Source organism: Ambystoma mexicanum, chromosome 4p (genome assembly GCF_040938575.1).
Source record: "Ambystoma mexicanum isolate Mex_15411 chromosome 4p, UKY_AmexF1_1, whole genome shotgun sequence".
Lineage (NCBI taxonomy): Eukaryota > Metazoa > Chordata > Amphibia > Caudata > Ambystomatidae > Ambystoma > Ambystoma mexicanum.
The window spans coordinates 141,002,753-141,022,802 of record NC_090927.1 but is presented as its reverse complement, the minus strand read 5'-3'; the positions used below and the strand labels follow the sequence as shown (position 1 = coordinate 141,022,802).

At 46.9% G+C, this 20,050-nt stretch overlaps 1 protein-coding gene across 3 annotated transcripts in view; it reads left to right on the top strand.

The window, feature by feature from the left end:
* The window catches only part of SLC5A6 (solute carrier family 5 member 6), a 1,144,170-nt gene that overhangs the window by 465,363 nt on the left and 658,757 nt on the right, over positions 1–20,050 (top strand). For all 3 annotated transcript variants that reach the window (XM_069605582.1, XM_069605584.1, XM_069605583.1), the window contains exon 8: positions 19,259–19,388. In XM_069605582.1, the coding sequence (XP_069461683.1) occupies positions 19,259–19,388 (130 nt within the window). The remainder of the gene's footprint in view (positions 1–19,258; positions 19,389–20,050) is intronic.

Below are 20,050 nucleotides of genomic sequence, written 5' to 3'. Positions count from 1 at the left end.
CCAATCGCGCTCTGCTGCCTTCTACCTACAGCCTTTGTCCTCTGGGCGTCCTGCCTTGCAGCCTGCTACACCCTGCTGCCTACAGCCCTAGCCTTTTGGGCTCCTTGCCTCGCAGCCCTGCTCCTCTGGGCGTCCTGCCTTGCAACCTGCTACACCCTGCTGCCTACAGCCCTTGTCCTTTGTGCTCCTTGCCTTGCAGCCTGCTTCACTCCGCTGCCTACAGCCCTTGACCTCTGGACTTCTTGTCTTGCAGCCTGCTTCACTCCGCTGCCTATGGCCCTTATCCTCTGGGCTCCCTTCCTTACAGCCCTGCTCCTTTGGGCTTGCTCCTTGATGTCCTGCTCCTCTGAGCTCTCTACCTTGCACCCTACAGTCCTCTGCAATCCACAACAGTTTACCTGCATATACTACTTTCAGTTATTGCAGCCCCCCTGTTTTCCTGACTGCTGCTCCCTTGCTTTCTTCCTTGTTTTCAACCCTCAGTTATTTATCCCTGTCCAGTTATACTGCTTTCCTTTCATTTCCTTCTGCTAGTTTGCACATCGACTTCCTTTTTCCTGGATTTGTCTGCAATTCTTCTCTTGTATTATTTGTAGACCCCTTTGTACAGAGCTTGACTGTTAGTTTCCGGCAGGCAACCTCTGCCCCTTCCCTTGTCTCGTTTCTGTGTTAGACACCCACAGCTGTTGTTCCCAGCCATGAGCAAACAGCATGGGCCTCTCTAATAGCAATCGGTGCAGAAGGCTGGAATTTTTTTCCTAAGGTCCGTGGGACACACTTTCCCTTTTCTGCATACACCCCAAGAGGGAATCCAGTTTGTTTGTACCTTTATTCCCCTGCTACACTTGCCTACTCTTTGTTCTCTTTTACTTCCTGCTGTGTGTGTATTTATCGGTCTACCTTACTTCAGCACAACCACCCAAACCCTACCTGGGTGCCCTGTGCCACTCTTAACAGAGTGCAATCCTTGACAGGTAGTGACTACCACCCAGAAACGGGCATGATTACTCCTTGCCATGGGGGAGGCACCTCCAGATAGGGAATCCAAGAGGCTGTATGCCTTGGGCAAGTGAGTCACCTCGACTGCCTCATATACCATGCGTATAACGAATACTACTACGCTGCTGGCGAGTTATGCTGACGCTCAGTGGAACCTACTTCAGGAAGGCCTCCAGGAGGTCCCAGAACCCGTTCAGGCCAAGCTTCTCACTATTTTTGCCAAAGGAAGGCAGGTGAACCAGAATGTAATAAAGAACACTCTGGACACGGCTGAAACAGCAGGCAGGGCTCTGGCCCAAGGAACCTCACTCAAAAGGCACGTTCGGCTGCATACCTCAGGGTTTAAGCCCGAAACGCAGGCCTCGCTCATCAATAAACCAATTGAAGAAGCTAACCTCTTTGTAAAGGCAGTTGATGAGGCCCTAGAAACAGCCAAAAAAGAGCATGAGACTCTTAAGTCTCTGCAACAAATCACTCAAAGACCTTTCCCCCCCCATGCCCCCAGAGAGAAAGTAACTCTCGGCGGTCCTTTCGAGGGCAGTCCCGTGCAAGTCAGAACAACTATGGTACGGGAAACTTCAATACCGGACAACCATCAGGAAGCCCCGCGGCAAAGCCAGAGGTATAGGCCCCAATCCTAGAGGAGCAGCAGCCTCCGGTCATAAATGACCATCAGATCCAGGTCTCCTCCCATGTCACTCCGGTCGGGGGGCGCTTAACATCTTTCCTCACGGCATGGGAGTGGATAACTTCAGACCAGTGGGTCATAAAACCGGTCGCCCATGGCGACTGCATGGAATTCGCCCGACCTCCACAATTCAGACCACCTCGCTCACAGCGCCTTTCATCGGACCATCTGGAGATCCTGAATCAAGAGGTGGAAGCGCTGCTGGGAAAGGACGCCATAGAAGCCGTCCCTATTCTTCAGGTAAACGAGGTTATTTATTTGGTGTACTTCCTTTACTCAAAAAGGACATCACCATGCGCCCTGTTTTAGACCTGCACCCAGCGAACAAGTTCATAAAACCTCAAAAGTTTTGCATGGTAACGCTACAGGAGGTGATCCCACTGTTGAAACAGGGGGACTACATGGCAACATTGGACATGAAAGATGCATACTTTCATATTTCCATGTTCCCAGCGCACAGAAAATATCTAAGGTTCATGACAGAGGACGGGCATTACCAATTCAAGGTACTCCCCTTCGGCATCGCCTCGGCGCCAGTGGTGTTTACGAAGGTCCTGGCAGTAGCTGCAGCACACCTGCAGAGGTTATCTGTCCCGGTTTACCCTTACCTCGACGACTGGCTCATAGCAGGGGACTCGTACGACGCATGTTTTTTGAAAACCCAAAAAAAACGTAGAACTTCTCTTCAGTCTGGGGTTCTCTATCAACAAGAAGAAATCCAATCTATTCCCCAGTCAAATAAAACAATTTCTGGGAGCTCTAATCCGGACAAAGGACTGCCTCGTCTTCCCCTCCAACGAGAGGGTTCAGAACATGCTTTTTCAAATCCCTCAATATGTAGCCAGTCGGGAGGTGACGGTGCGCAAAGCCATGCGCTTGCTAGCAATGATGGGGTCGTGCATATACTTGGTTCCCCACGCGCGGCTGCGCATGCGCCCCATGCAAGAGTGGCTCAACAGAAAATTACAGACGGAAAATTACTTTGTGTTTAACAAAGAATTATACCATCAGATTTATGGCACGGCCATGGGCTCTCCAGTGGTACCAACAGCAGCCAACCTTTACGTTGAAAACTTTGAGGTACAATACATCTATCAGACCACAAATCCATATTTTTCAAAGATTGCCTTGTGGCGTAGATTTATTGATGATATCCTGATATGGGAAGGGACAGTGAGGTCCTTCCTGGAGTTCTTTGAATGGATCAACCCACGGAACCAATATTTAAAGTTTACTTCCACCTACAGTACGGAGAAAATGGATTTCCTGGATATTACGATCTGGGTGGACAGAGATGAAAAGATATTGAAAGTGAAGCCTTTTCACAAAAAGACAGATAAGAATGCCTTGCTGAGTTTCAACAGTTTTCATCCTAGACCCACACGAGAGAACTTACCTTTTGGACAGTTACTCCGGTTAAAGAGGAACAGTACATTGAACTCCACTTTTCAGGAGGAAGCTGAACAACTAAAAATTAAACTGATTGCGAGGAACTATCCCAAGAGAATTGTCAAGAGCATATAAGAGATCAATTAACAATCATCGAGAAGCACTATTGGAATATCATCCCAAAAATCAGAATAAAACGGATATGTTTTTGAGCACTTTCAACGAGATATCCAATGAAGTAATTAAAATCATTAAAAAGAATTGGCATGTGTTGACAGGTGGTGAAAGTCTATTGGAAAGCCTGATGTGTGCCTACAAGAGAGCTCCTAATTTGAAAGAACTATTGACTAAGAATGATATTGCTTCGAAATCTAAAGAACAAATAAGCATTACGCAATCTTGGGGGCTACCCACAGTAGTGGGTCATGCCCCATGTGGTAAATGCATCCACTGTAAATATACTCTGAGAACAAGAGGTTGATTTGGGACTTCCGAAACTTTGGCAACAAACTAGTTTCACTAATTGCAACTCTACTCATGTAATTTATGCAGTGTGGTGTCCATGCCCGAAAATATACATAGGCATGACGGAACGGAAAGTGACCACACGGATAGGTGAACATAGGATTTGCATCCGTAAACCGAACACGTTTGCTCCGATGGCAAGTCATTTTGCCATGATGGAGCATGATATAGAAGGGTTGAAATGGACTGTCTTGTGGCAATTGGAAAGGACTAGTAACATCGAGGCCGATTTGAAAAAACTGCAGTATAAGGAACAATGGTTGATTTTTTTATTTATTTATTTTTTTTATTTTATTGATTTTTTTATTTTAACTGACTGCAGCAAAGGGACTTAATGAACAGGTCAATTGGAAGCATTAGCTGTGCATCTAATAATGGCTAGATGCAATATTGCGAGGAACTTACTTGTGAACTTTCTCGTTAGATGGTAGCTGCTGGTGCCGACAGACATTGAAGGTTGTGACCTTTTTGAGCACTCCCACAGGACGATGTCGGTATGGTCTAATAGACAATAAGGGGTCCGGTTTGAAGTCCAGAGCTGGCATATTGGTGTTTTCTGGCTTAGCCGGAGTGAACATCCTGATGTACCATGGGAACAACTAACGGTACGCGTGACCAGCAGAGACTGTTACAGTCACGGACTAAAGTATACAGCCTTGACACATGGCTGTGTGAGAGTCGTAATAATTATTACTGATTGCAATAGGTAGAGATGCGAATCCTTGGTGGGATGGAGTTAATGGTCCGATGCGCGAACGACACGTGACACGTGATCGTACGGTCTTAATCACGTGATAAAATACACGGGAGAAACACACTTGAGAGAAAGGAGCTGGGGCGGCTACGGTGATCAGTGGTGATACTTGGAAGGTGAGCGATTTGAATACGATAAGTCTGGTTGTTCTTTACGGAACAGCATTGATTGTAGTAGAATGCGAATAAAAGCCGCGGCTGACATGTTGACTGGGTTTCCGTTATGTTACTTTAGGAACTTGTGTTGGTACGTGAAGAGTACGGTCACCGCTAATGAACAGATCCTACCCAAAGAGGATGAATGACTTGTTGATTGCCACATTGCAGATACCAGTAGATATACATGTGTGGCAAAACGCCTGAAAGCCAGTGGTAAATTATGTCCCAGCATTATGATGTTGATTACAGAAGACAGTCGAATAGATTATGTATCATGGGTACAAGAATTTGAACAAAGAATGAGGACGGTTTGTCAATAATAGTTTGTTCAGGTTGACGGCGCATAGATGACGTAGAACAGTACATTTTAATTTTTAAAAATGTGGAATGCTTTAGTATAGTGAAAAAGACTAAGCCAAGTGTCAATAGGGGATTTTGACTATCTCCACCTCCGTTTGTATACCCTCTCAGTGTGTCTTTCCCCTTTTCCAGAAATTGAGTTGTCCGACATAGGTGTTGTGACTCTCCCCTAGAACCGTGGTCAAGAGACTGTGTTGAATTGTGATACACGATAAGCCTTAGCCTGGCAGATAGAGGTGCTGACTAAGTAGAACAGTATGATACACATTACTGACTGTTTCTTGTTTTCTTTCCTCGTTTGCTTTCCCAGGTCGTGAGTTGTGCGTAGTAAATTTAGACTTTACTCAACTAACAGTACATTGAGTTGTGTTGCGAACAGTGTTTAGTCCCCCTTACAATAAGCTAGCAGGAAGAAGGGTGCATATGTTCCCCCTGATGAAGTTCAGAAGAGTTGTGCAAAGCAATATTGTGTTGAACGAAACATGTTGGGTTGTTAAGATATAGTATTGTGAGTTGTTATCAATACAGTAGATTAACATATTTAGTTGGAATAAACCCCAGGGTAGCAAAAAATGGGGATGAATATTACTCTGATCATGGTAAGATAAATGAGGTATCCTAAATAGAAAGGAACCCATGAGCTACCAACCATTGTGTTCCTTTATGTATAACTAATGTGGTGTCCATAAAGGTGTCTCACATCATATAGTTTTGTATAGGCAGGGTGTCACAGGGTCTAGTACATACGTTTTTTTTCTAAAAAGCTATGATAGTTTTCTATTTTTTCTACGATTGGTGATGTACTTAATTTTAGGAATATTTTGTAAAGGTTTTAGAAATATATGAAATTTTACAATTTTTTTTTAATCCAGATGTATGAAATTGGTGTACAAGTGATTGTGTTGTAATTTATATGAAATAAAATTGTGAATATTTATTTGTGTCATGGTTAATGTGGATTGACTTATTACTTATTTGGTCAACGTATTAAGTTGTTGAGACCTGGGAAACAACAAAAGGGAGAATCAGGTGGATGTTTTGGATCTTTTGTTTAGTGATTGTCCAGAATTTGGTTAAAGGAGCATGATCTAAAAACGTCAATGGCTCCGTGTCTCCTTCTGGTTTTTGTATCAACAGCCAGTGTTGTCAGGCCAGCCGACAATGGGAAGGTCTGGTAGTTGTCTCGCCAGCCCTCGTTCTCTCTCTGCAGTGGTGGCCAAAGAAAACCTCTTGAAGGGGGAAGAGCTTCACCACCCCTGCAGTGGAAGCCACTCTCACGACAGACTCATCTCTCACAGGGTGGGGGCTTACCTGCTTGAGCAGACAGCGCATGGAGTGTGGTCCCCACAAGTAGCGGCCAATCATATAAACTTACTGGAGCTATTATCGGTGTTAAAGGCATTAAAGGTTTTTCAGATTCAACTACAAGGGAAGACTGTGCTGATTCTACCAGACTGAACAATCAGGGGGGCACTCGCTCTCCAAGGCTATCCAACCAGTCCCAAAACATTTAGATATGGGCTCTCCGACATAAGATGTTTCTGTTGTCCCAACATGTTCCAGGGGAACTCGGTCTTCTGGCAGATATGCTTAGCAGAGATTTTCCTCTGCCCGAAGAATACAAATGGCGTTTGCACAAAGACATTGTGTCCAACGTCTTTGCAGAATGGGGCTTCCCAGAGATCGACCTGTTCGCACCTCAGGAGAATGCCCAATGCCAAGATTACGTCTCCAGGTACCCCCAGAACTGCTCCAAGGGGAACGGTCTCTGTATAACATGGTCAGGGAAATTTGTCTATGATTTTTCCCCCGACTCCCCTTCTCAACAAGATGCACCGGGTAGCAGTTACCATGATACTGGTGGCCCCCACGTGGCCCCGTCAATCCTGGTTCGCTCATCTGATGGAAATGTCCCTCTCCCCACCAGTAAAACTACCCTGCCCATATTACATGTTGTCTCAGGACAGGGGTGAGACCCTACACCCATGCCCACAAACTCTGAACTTAGCAGCCTGGCTCCTGAGGTCATAGTTTGGACCCCTACAGCTCCCTCAGAGGTGCATGGACATACTCAGGGAAGATAAAAAAAACCTAATGCACGTTATTACTATGCCAGCAAATGGAAACGTTTTGTCATCTGGTGTAATTCCAAGGACATCAATCCCATCGATTGCTCACCCACACACATTGTACTGTACCTTACCCATCTGTTAGAATCTGGGTTGGTCTTCAATTCCCTAAAGGTTCATCAGGCTGCTCTCTCAGCCTACACCACATTACAACAAAAAGTGTTGTGGTGGAAGATACCAGTGATTAAGGCCTTTATGGAAGGGGTTAAGAGGATTTATCCTCCCATTTCTCACCCAGCTCCTGGGCGGGACCTAAATGTGGTTTTGACCAAGCTCATGTGAGCTCCCTTTGAGCCAATGCATAAAGCAATTCTAAAAGACCTGACTTATAAAACGGCCTTCCTAGTGGCTATCACTTCTATTAGAAGGGTTAGCGAACTGCAGGCTCTTTCTGTTTTAGACCCCTTTGTGACAGTCCACAGGGATAAGGTAGTTCTGCGCACTCACCCCAGATTTGCGCCTAAATTCATCTGGAAGTTCGATGTGAACCAATCGATTGAACTACCTACTTTTTTCCAGAATTTCACTAGCATGGCCGAAAGAAGCCTACACACACTAGATGGGCGCAGGGCAGTCATGTTCTACCTGGAAAGAACTAAACTACTGAGGAAAACAAACCAGTTTTTCGTTTCAGTGGTCTCTAAATCCGCTATCTCAAGGTGGATTTTCAAATGCATCACACTGTTAAACTCTTGCTAAGAGAGAACTGACCTTCAAGCCTAGAGCACATTCTACTCGGGGCACTGCGGCATCCATTGAATTCATTGCAAATGTTCCCCTTGAGTCCATGTGCAAAGCGGCAACCTGGAGTTCTGTACACACCTTTACAAAACACCATTGCCTAGACACTCATTCTATGTCTGATTCTCAGGTGGGACAAGCAGTACGAAGACATCTGTTCTCTACTGTTCCTTCTCACAACCCACCTCCAACTCCGGGTACTGCTCGCTAGTCTATGCACAGCATGTGATTCTAAGCAGATTCACAAGCATCAGAAGACATGCATTACTTACCGTAATAGCATTTCTGATGATTGGATCTGCTTAGATTCACATGCGCCCTCCCTACCTCCCCGCTCGGGGTGGAAGGAACATAGACATATTACTACTTCTCTCTTCTTTATGTACTCACTCATAATAGCCTTGGGCTCCCTCATGGCAGAAAAAATACAATTCGAGGGACCTCAGAGCGTGAGGGATTTTGGGTACACTACACGTCACGATAGGGATAGTGTTACAGGCACGCCTATGCAGATATCCCCTTTCGGTCCCCGAAAGACAAGATGCAATACTCTGCGGTTACCACTGGATGTCGGACCATGTGCACAGCATGGGAATCTAAGCAGATACAATCATCAGAAATGCTATTACGGTAAGTAATTCATGTCATACCTGCCCTCCGGATCTATGTAGCTCTTTCGAAGAGTGAATTTAATAGACTTATGAATCAACGTCAGCACGCCTCTGGCCTGCATGGAATAGGCTGTGTAGAATCTATTGAGTCCCCAGGAAGGCGCAATACTCAGCGCCATGCGACCACAGGAGTGCGTTTCCTGTAGCATGAGTATCTTATACCACGTCTCTGTGCGTAGGCCATAATTTTACGAGCCTTAGTGTAATTGCTCAATCCCCGGACGTTCCAGGACATTTTCTTTATGGCCATTTCATTATCCTAGGGTACATCCCAATTAATATGACCCAGCATGTATCTGCAGCTAAGATCCTTTCCATTGTGACGACCTACCATGACGTGAAAAGCCTGTCACCCTCTGCCATTTTCAATATAACTCCCCCAAACACCTCCCCCCTCCCTCACTATCCCATCATAGCTGGCAGTGTCCCCACCCTCCCACCTCCCAAGAATACCAACAGATCCCCTTAAACAGGAGTCAGCGGGCCGATCCCAACATGAACCAACCACGCTGCTGGCCCAACAGGGGCATACAACTAACAGGTCCTCTAACTTAGCCATTGCAACCGCAGTGGGGTGTGCTGTTGCCATGTAATCAACTTAACAGAAGCAATGAAGTACCGAACTGGTACTTAGGACCGGCAGTATATCTAATTCGAACACAATACCATCACATCGACATTTGTCATAGGAGGGTGCAGTATTAACTTGCTGCGAATGTGGTCTATTGAGTCCAAATGAGCGAAGTACATCAGGAAGTAGGAGTATAGACTGTTGTCACAGTACAACCTGGATGGTATTTACCGGGGGACAGGGTGTATACAATTCAAAATACAGTTAGCACATGTGGTGAGAGGCCAGCAGCTCAAATGGTGCCATCAAGATACCATTTTAGCTGCTGGCCTGAAGATACTAGTTACCAATACCCCAGGAGGGTTGAGAACGACCAGGCATCGGCTTACTCATTGCCCATGAGATCTCCAGCTGGATTGTTAAGGGGTATCTGTGCTTCGATGAACTTCACTGATTCGTCGGGGACCGTGAAAAAATAGTTTCTCCCTAAAGGTCAACTTTAGCCTAGCCGGAAACAATATTGCATTGGGGATGCTCCGCTCCTTCAACATCTTCTTTACACCAAGAATCTGGCGCCTCTCCTGCTGTACTCCCACAGAAAAGTCAGGGAAGATCCAGATTATTTGGGAGCCGAGACGCAGTTCCCCTTTGTCGCGCGACAGGCGGAGGATACAATCTGTCCCTGTAGCTCAGGATTTTAGCAATGATAGGCCTGGGGAAATCTTCGGGCTTGGGTCGCGGTGATAGGGCACGGTGAGCACGCTCAACGATGAAGAAGGGGGACAGGTCCGGATTGTCTAGCAGCTCTTTGAGCAGGTTCTCAACCGCCAGCTCCATAAACCCTTAAGGGCATTTTCCGGAACCCCTATAATACGTATGTTCCTGCGGGACCTGGACTCTAAGTCATTGCATTTGGCCTTAACAAACTTCATGTCACATGTAAGGGAGGCAACTGTTTCCTGAAGGGTGTGCAATCCATGTTCGTTGGCCCCAATCCTAGTTTCTGCTTTAGTGATCCTGGTACCAGCGTGATCTATTTGAGACTTAAGTGACGCGACGTTAGCGTTTATATCGTCCAACCTTTCCTGGAAAGAGGTGAAGTTTCTGGCCATAGATACCATCATCGCTGCAAAGTCAGGGGTTGGGGGTGTCCTGGGGGGGAAGCAGGTTCCTCCTGGTTGGATGACATATGGCCCGGTTCCGATCTGTGTGCTACCTTGGCAAACTTGTCCATGGCCCCCGTCTTTTTGGCGCCCCAGGCTCTGTTAGACATCAAAATTCAATCGGGGGTGTGGTCAAGCCAGATGGCCAGTGTCCAGCTGTTGCACTCGTACAGGCAACACAGGTCGGGGCCCGACAGTGCTTAGTGGGAAACGGCAAGGGTTGATTAGGAATCAGATAGACAGGTGGTGCTGAGAAGAGGTGGCCCGTTGAGCGTGTAACTCCTGAGGCTGGGCGAGTACCGTATTGATGAGAACATAGACCCAGTGGCCTGGCCAGGGCAGTGATAGACCGTCCTGGTATGTAGTAGTGTGAATGCAGCAGTTTACAAGAGCATGAATGGCAATGGCCGTGATGGCAGGAGCACCAAGTGTGCGTATGCCGCCCCCTCAAGATGATATCTGGTAAGCAGTGGCTCAGCTGGCAAACATTCAGGTGAGTGCTAATATGATCGAGTAGTGTGGCATTCAAAGGGTTCATAAGAGATCAGGTGGCACTGCACACACAGCATTAAGCGGCCCCAAGGGGTATTTGTGCGTACTGTCCTCCACATAGGGGATGCTGCAGGCTAGAATGTAGTGGGTAAGCGTGCAGTTAAATATTCATATGGACGCGGGGAACGGTGCACAGTGGGCCCATATGGTGTTCAGCATGTCCATAAAGGATTCCTAGGAACAGGCCTATCGGGTGCAGCACAACGAGCTCTGTATGATGCTCAGGGTGCCCAAAGGCGGAGGGTCGCCATGTGTAGTATACCACCCCAGCCCCAGTATGGATGATATTCACAGTAGTGGGGGGTCCACACTCACCAGGGGCCCATAGCAGGTGGCAGTAAGGCCCGCAGCAAGCCAAAGGCCGGATGGTTGTAGCTGCGCGACGCAGCAGTGAACACACCAGTGTTGGTCTAGAGCCCCACCAGCTGGGGAGGCGTAGGGCTGCCCGTGCCACCCCAGGCCCAGAGACGGAAGCTGCCAGGCAACAACCTGTACCGGCTGTCCGGGTCAACACTGGATGGAGTTCGGGAGCCGCTGGGGGTCCGGCAGCTGTTGGCGGCAATGCGCCTCCACCGCAGGTGTCGCGCGGGTCCCAGCGGGATCGTTCCCGCAGATGAAAGTGTCCGCAGCAGCTGCGGCCAGCACTGGGGCCAAGTCGCTGTGTAGAGGCGCTGCAGGTCTAGTCCAGGGCTCCAAATATCACATGGGCCGCCCGCAATCCAGCATGGGCACAGAGGCAGAGAGAGACCAGGGGGAGCGGAACACGCCGCAATGCACACTCCGCCAGCCCCCGGATGGCCACCGGGTTGTGGCACCACCCGGTCCACGGACCACCTTGTGCGGGGCTCACAGTGACACGGGTCCTGACGCACAGTATTCCGCGCCGGGAGGGAGAAGCCGGCAATGTTATGGCCATAGTAGGAGCCTGGATCATCAGCAAGTGCAGGAACGCCAAGGGTGTTGGGCTCTATCAGGCCACGGCATCAAGTAGGCCGTCCAGAAAGTCCATGCCATATGGGCCGTTCCAACCGTCAGCAAGGCAGCTTCCGCAGGCAAAGTTCAAACAGCCGTAATTAGGCTGCAAAAGACAGATTCTCTTCAGGATTTGAGCCAGACGTGCTTCAGTATTTCATCTACAAACAGCCGCAGTTGTGCCAGGGCAAGTGATGAAAACCTGCCGTTGGAGTCGGATTTGTGTTGATCTTACACAGAGCTCCCAAGCTAGGCAGCCATTTTCCAAGCTGCTCAACAGCACCCCCCTTCATGTACTAATTTTCAACATGCGGGATTCACTTCCGTTCGCTTTCACAGTTCTGTTGGTCAAAGACTTTCGACAGTACAGAGGATTTTACGAGACCCCTGTATAACCACTTTGACCGTTCTTTGCCTCTTCCCAAGGCCTTCTGGTTATGGTAGTCTTTACTGTTGGGTAATCTCCCAGAGTTTCCTGCTTGAACACCCATGTGGTGCCGGACTCCTCTGTATCTGGATTTCCCCCTCTTTTTTTATAGTATCCTTTTGCTTTTCAAAGTTCAATTTAGCCTTTGGCTACTTTTCATTCAACACAGTTCGGTTTCTTATCGACAGTCCCCTCGACGCACCGGCTGTGATGAACTGCTTGTCTTTCTGATGTCTTGGAGTCAAGGTTTGTACCACAGAGACCAGCGTCTCTCCCCGGCTTGGTAATCCGCAGAGGAGGGTCCGCCGTACTGGGCACATCTATTGCCATACACGTTGGCTATTGTTCAAAGACTTATCGTTCCCTCTGCAGAGGTTCCATGGGCCTTGGTCAGAAAGGGCAAGGTCGACTCTCTCCTTGTCTCCCTCATGGTCTGCACCATCTTCCTCATCTTAAACTGCCATTTTCAGTTAGCACTTATGTTGTGCGGTCTGCCTTGTTCGTCCTCTGCTCTTGTGCTCCACCTTCAATTCCTCTGGTGAAGGGAAAGTACCATTTAGGTGTGTGTGATTCTGGTAAATTGCCTGACTTTGCCTGACCCTGGTATTGGGACACGTCAGGTAAATGGCTCTGGTGTTAGTCCTTTGTCTTTCATGTTGTGTGAAAGTGTTTGTGTAGAGAAAGGGGGCGGGTGTTGTTTTGGAATAGCCTACGTGGTCGGATGTGGAAATGGTGGCAAAAGAAGGGATGCCCCCTCTCACATGTTGGTGTCCCACTCCCCAAGGACTCCCCACCCACCCCCCCCATCCACCATAAAGCACTGGATCCAATAGTGATGGCCGTGTCCTGGCCCCATGGATGACAGATCCCCCGGGACTAGCCAGGGACACACCACCGGGTTTCTCACATATCCTTCCCCTATGCAAGGTGGATATACCTGTTTTTTTTATTAGATTTCCTGTCGTTAAGACTGGCCAAAGAACGGGGTGAGAGATGTCCAGGCACACTCGCATATTCCACTGAACAGTTTTAAGTTAGAGGGGGGAAGTGTTTTTATCTGATTCTCTACAGTAACCTACGAATTGGGTTTCAAAGGCTTTCTTGGGTTTCATGAGTTTCGAGTTTTCCCAATTCTATACTGGAGAGTTTTTGGAGTTATGATTTTCCTGCCAAGACCTCTGGGGCAAAAAATCTCCAAAAGGGAGTGGAGATTCCTGTAGGAGAGTAGAAAATGGGGACGTCTCGCCTCAGGATGACTTCCTCAGGAAGCCCTGGAATTATGGCTGCTGGTATTTCACATGTCTTGCCCCGGGTTTCTATGTGTACTGTTATTTTAGGATGGATTTCCTTATCCCCATGTACACAACATACTCTGACTAGGGTTGCGTGGTTTAGGTCTTGTGGTGTAATGAAATTGGCCCATATAGCGGTCCGTTTGCTACCCTAGTCGATTAAAGCTTTTACTGGTTTCTCATTTACCCAAGCCTTTTCATAGGTGAACTCAGTAGGGGTTTGACATAAGCAGATGCTAAAGGTCTCTAGCTCTTCCTCGGCTTCTTCCCATTCCTCTCCCTTCAAGCAGCCTATTTCCATTGGTTCGTCTTTTATATTCTTTGGACAGTTTCTAGCTAGATGTCCAATCTCTCTACAGGAAAAACAGACCAGAGGTGATGGTTTGCTTCCTTTTGCTTCCTTCCTTCTGCTTTCATCTTTAGGTCAGGTTTTTTTTACCTCAACTCTTTCTCGAGTCCCTTCCTTGACGCTATATGATCCTCATTGTTTATCCATTCCCTGGGATGTAGGGCGATGGATGGGCTTATGATGTCTTTGATCTTCCCATCGAAGGGCTTGATGGAAGTATTTAACCGCATTGGCATGATTTTGCGCAGTTTCAATGGCCATGGCTAGGGTAGGTCGATTTAATAGGACGACATATTTTTGCAAAAAGGGGGTAAGGAATTTGTAAATTGTTCAAATTATTCATCTCAGTCAGTTCTTCTAGAGTTTTATTATTTGTCCATAAGGTTACCGTGTTTTTGATCTGTTCGCCCATTTCTAAAGAAGTTAATCCCGGATTCACCCCAATGGCTCATAATTTCTGCCGATAAAAATTGCAGGTTTGCCCTACTCTTCAACAAGCCTTCCTTGATGGATAAGGAGGAGGATCCCTGTGCAAGGTTCAGTAGTTGATAAGTTTGGAGTTCCCCTTTTAGCAAGGGTCCCAAATAGCATTTCTTAAAGTTCTCTCCCCACCCAAGATGTTCGGCCAGCCGTTCGAAGTTTAGGAACAAATTTCCCCAATTCCTCACCTTCGAGATATGGTTGAAGTGCACCTTGTGGTAGTGATGGCCTTGCTTGCAATTTAATTAGTCTAGTTGGATTCTCCTGGAGTTGGTTTTCAGCTTGTATTTGATGGGCTGCCAAGATCAGCTATTTCCTCAGGGGTGTGAGGGTTTCCCCAGTGGTATCTGAATCAGAAAAAAACTCTCGATCCCTTCGGATAAGGCCTCAAAATCTGTGAAGTCGTCTGATTCTGAGTCTGTTAAAAGAGTAGACTGCGAAAAATTGGGTTTTAACCCAGATGGTCCCGCTGCCGATGCAGACTGACTACCATGAAAAAAGGGCTCAGAGGGAGGAGGACTCAGAGCAACGGTTCTGACGAAAGAAAAGACCGGTCAGACCCTTAGAATTATTCAGTCCCACGGTTGTATGTTATAACAAGAGAGTGGAAGGGTATCTAGTAAGACTTGAGTCTTAAATAACAGATCGTGTTGACTGCATGGAATATGTAATTGAGAGGACAGTACCTATTTTAAGGTGGCTACATTGTCTGAATGTAGGATATCAACTATTTTATTTTTCGCTTCCAGTGGTAGCACAATTATTAGCACAGGTTTCAGTTTTTAACAGTTGAATCATATCCCACTTCTGACAGCATATGTAAGGAACTCATGGTGACAACAGTAAAGACCGACCCAAGCGATCACAGTTCAAGGGTGTTTAATAAACTGTAGGTGCGGGGTGGAAAAATGCCCAACCTAAATCTAAGATGGGAGCAAGCGTCAACCATCAGATGAAAAATAAGGCAGTCCTTGTGGTGCTGACCCCTCAGATGTATTCATCAAATTAATAAGCCAGTTCCTTTCTCAGTGAACTTTGGGTGATAACTTTCCACCCTTGGATCACCCTTGGCCGTGCTCGGACCCCAAAAGACGAGGGGGACACTTCCCTTCCCCTTGTCTTGCAATGCTTCTCGCTTTGACAAATCTTAAGATTTTTGGCTCTTTCCCCTGGTTGTAATCTTCCCTTCGTTTCCCTCTGCCGGCTTCACTCTCGTCGACTTTTATTACACACTATTTATGTACACACCCCTTAGTCGGGTTCACTTCATTCCAGACACTATTTTGGATTGTTGGCTTCCCTCTGCAGGGATCACTCTTGCCAACCTTTGCCAACAATCCCTTACAGGACTTTTAGACTCGGCCCTTTTCATTAGCATCCCTCGGCCGGGTTCACTCTTACTAATCTTCACAAAGCACAGTTCATGTGCACATTTTTAACATGCAGGATTCACTTCACTTCCCTTCGCTTTGACAGTTCTCTGTCGGTCAAATACTTTCGACAGTACAGGGGATTTTACGAGGCCCCTGTATGACCACTTTGACCGTTCTTCGCCTCTTCCCAAGGCCTTCTGGTTACAGTAGTCTTTACCGGTAGGTAATCGCCCAGAGTTTCCTGCGTGAACACCCATGTGGTGCCGGACTCCTCTGTATCTGGTTTTCCCCCCTCTTTCTTTAATAGTATCATTTTTCTTTTCAAAGTTCAATTTAGCCTTCGGCAGCTAATTTCATTCAACACAGTTAAGTTTCTTATCGACAGTCCCCTCGAAGCTCACCGGCTGTGATGAACTGCTTCGCTTTCTGATGTCGTGGAGTCAAGGTTTGTACCACAGAGACCGTCTCCCTCCGGCTTGGTAATCAACAGAGGAGGGTCTCACGTACCAGGCACACCTATTGCAATACACTTTGGCTATTGTTCGGAGACTTATCGTTCCCTCTGGGGAGGTTCCACAGGCATTGGTTGGAAAGGGCAAGGTGTCGCCCTCTCGGTCTCCTCCTCTTGAACTACTGTGTTGAGTTTGCTCTTGCATCGGTCGTCCTGTGCTCTTGTGCTCCACCTTTTTATCTCTCAGGGGAAGGGAAAGTGCCATCAAGTGTGCGTGATTCTGGTCAATTGCCTGACTTTGCCTGACCTTAGTATTTAGACACTTCGCGTAAATGGCTCTGGTGTTAGTATGTTGTCTTAAGTGTTGTGTGAAAGTGTTTGTGTGGAAAAGGGGCAGGGGAAGTGTTTTGGAATATCCTACGTGGTAGGATGGGGAAAAGGTGTCAAAAGGAGGGAGGTGGGGTTATACCGTATCTTGCCTGTCGGTGTCCCACTCCCCAAGGTCCCCCCCGCCCCATCCAGGTGATCCTCCCGAACTGGTCCACCCCCAGGAACTAGATCCAATAGCGACGGCCGTGTCCTGGCCACCTGGATGACAGAGCCCGGGGTTCGATAAGGAGACAGTCAGATTTCTCACAGTTCCCATCCTTGCTTGACAATGCCAGAGGTTACTGGTCTTGGCACGTGCAGGGCAATAATAGGTTTCCTTTAGATTGTATCTTACTTTAGTAAGCTAATTTGCATGCCGTTTTGGGCTTGCCAGTGTCCTTCAAATGACCCAGGACCCAAGAATGCTTTCAGCTTAGATAATTTGTAGACCTCTGGCGTTCTCTTGGTGAGAGAGTGTTTGATATTCTGTTCTGTGCCCTTGGAGTTTGTACAGTTGCTATCCATCTCTTTTGGAAAGCATAAACGGTTGCTTTGCATCGAATTGCTAATGGTTTATATGAAGCCCACAGTTATGCACTATGTAAACTAGATGTTTATTGATGTACAAATGGTATAAGCAAGCATTTAACTTCTAAGCAGACCCTACCCCATGTGTGTGGTGGATGACACTCTGGAGGCTCACTTTGTGCACTTAGGCATGGTACTGGTGCCAAATTGCATCCTCTATAAAGCACTTCCAACATAAAGTCCAAGCCTATGACGAAGCCTAGGGCCAAACACTCCATTTTGCCACGTTGAGGCCTATCACAAGGGGACTTGGGTGCCATTTGTTTGCCAGGGGGGTTGCAACAGTCTTCCCCGCACACACGGATACAGGCAAATAATAGAGAATATTGGGGTTTCTGGGAGACCTAAGGAAAGCCTATTTGTGATTGGTGCCAGGCTGCGGGCGGGAACCCTACAAACTGAGAGAGGCTTTGAGAAGCAAGGTGGAAGGAGAGAAGAATGAAGGCGAGACTACTGCAAGCAACTCCTGCAAGAACCTCCCCAAAGCAGTATTTCTGTTTTGTTGTATTAGAATGGGGATGAACTTCAAAGATTGTTTAGGGACTTTTTTTCCTAGGCCATAACCTTGGAAAATTGTTATCTTAGGATAAACTGGAGGTTGAAAGATTTCTTGAGACAATTGGAAGTTTACTTTGGCCATCATTGCTCACAGTACCAAAAAGGAGAAGGTACAAAGGAAAGGAGGCTCTTTTGCATAACGGTTTGGAGGCTGAAATGGGCAAAAACGAGTAGAGTAAACCTGCAGAATGGAGGTTAAGAAAGAAAAGGAAGAAAACTAGCAGAAGAAAGAAAGTGAGGCTGAGGTCAGGAAAGAAGTGAGAGAACACAGTGAAGGAAGTGGGAGGGAGCAAGCAAAATCACCCAGGGTGCCCAAATACTGGGAGGATTGGGGAAACGTTAAGACATCAGAGCAACTGTCAAGCATCCTAACAAATCAATTACCTTCATCAAGAATTCTTTTCTATTTCATTTGCAAAATCATGTTACAAGAGTCACGGTTTCCTCATTTCTGCTTCTATTTTATGTCATTTGATATTTGTCTAGTTCCTACCGCCATTGGTTTGGTCTCGAAGTGCTGCAGTGAATAAAGGCTGTTCGAAGACCGTAGTCTGTGCAAACAAGTTAATTAAGGGAGCAATACAATGTGACCGAACAGTAATTTGTGATAAGCGAAGATGACTAGGTTACTGCATTTTAAATCATGCAGCATATATTGCAAGGCCTTAAGGAAGACTGCTATGTGACAGCTGAAAAAAAAAATTGTGGGGCTCTGCTGTATTCTATGGGTTGCAGCGCAAGAGGGGGCAAGGGTCTTGTAAATAGTCTATCAATCACTAGGGCAGCTGTCTGCAGTTGAGGGCTCAGTTATACTTGACATGCAGAATACATGTATTAATGGCAAACATGCAGTCAACATGCAAATTACATGCATAATTGTCAGCTAAGACAAAGATACCATCAGCGCAGGTCCTCTTGGCTGTACCATCTCAATATTGCATCATTCCGAGTGGCAAAGTTCAAAGGCAGCAGAAATCAAAATGGTGCAAACCTCACAGTAGCAAAAGTGAAAGTGGTGAAATATGATGGAAAAAGTGCAGATCTTGTTGGGTCACCTTGAAGCCCGTCCAACTTTGCCAGTGGTGGTTTTGCCTGGCCAGCTATACTTGCAGACAATGCAACCGTAACCAGCACCACAATCAGAAATGTAGCCAGATGTGTGAAATGATCTCTTCCCATTAACTTCCTTCAATGGGGCTCCTCAAACTCTGCAACCCTTTTGCTCCTGGCCTCTGGCCTCTGGATGTGGATTGTGGGTCTGGAAGTACTCTTTGGTGTCCACTAACCTTTCAAGACCAGAGGTTGCCTCCTTGCTGTTCCTCAGACTAGCTGGTATTGCTCCACTTACTTTTCACTATAACCCCAAGTTGCTTACTACCTTTTTCCTGTTACATTCTGGACAAACTTTACAAATGAGCTAAGTTTAGAAATACTGAATTATTTTACTTTGTTAATTGTGCTTTACATATCCTTAGAACTGGTTGCCATATTTTGGAAACCTGGCTTTTTTGTACCTGCCTTCAAATATCTTTTACGTTTTTCTCCTTGCTGCCGTTTGTAGATGTTGGTTTCGCTTACAGACACTTTACTGTTTATATCCATTCTGTACTTATTTTTGTAAGTACTTGCCTTGACTGTAGAAAGGTCCTAATTCTTGGCTCTCATTGATTTAATGCATTGTGTTTTTTTTATTTTAAAGATCCTGTTATGCAGTTTTCCCTTGTCAGCAGATAGTGCTGTGTCTTGGCTGCCTGATGGGCCTGGTGATGTTTGCATTCTATAAGCAGCATGACAGCACAGGTCTGACGTCCCTTCCTTCCCCAGACCAGGTGAGCAGACTACGTTCATGCAAAAGTGCTAAGACATTGACTTTCTTTTGTCCATCTTGAATCATATGCACACCAACTATACACCTCCATGTCCCTGTCAAAGCACTTATTGGGACTGATGATGCTAGTTCAATAGTAGTTGTCAATGGATGATACAAGAAGTACTAGGTTAGATAATTGAAATTTTTTAAAACCTAATGAACTGTTATTTAAAAAATAAAACTGGGGGCGTGGCCTGGAGCGCCAGCGATGCAGCTGCTTCCCTGAGGGCCTCTGCCCGAGACCCGTGGCATTTAGCATTTAATCAACCCCTAGCGATCAGATCGAATTGACTGATGGAGCTATGGCGAGCTGATATGCTGGGGCACTCGCCGATGTGCAGTAAGGCTCCATTATTCCCTGATTAAGCACTGAAATGAATCGAACTCTCCCGCGCTCGCAGTCCGGCAGCGACGTTTCCAAGATGGCGGACGGGACCTGCTGAGGAGGTGGAACTGAGAGGAGAGATTCCTCGCCCGTCACCGGTGGCTCGGTCCGAAGATTTCCAGGGTACTGACGCAGACAGAGCCATGAAAACGAAGGGCTCCCCTCTCTGTGGCTGACCAGCGAGTAGAGTCGGAGCCAGATCCGAACCGAGGACTGGGAGAACTGCGGCATCCGAG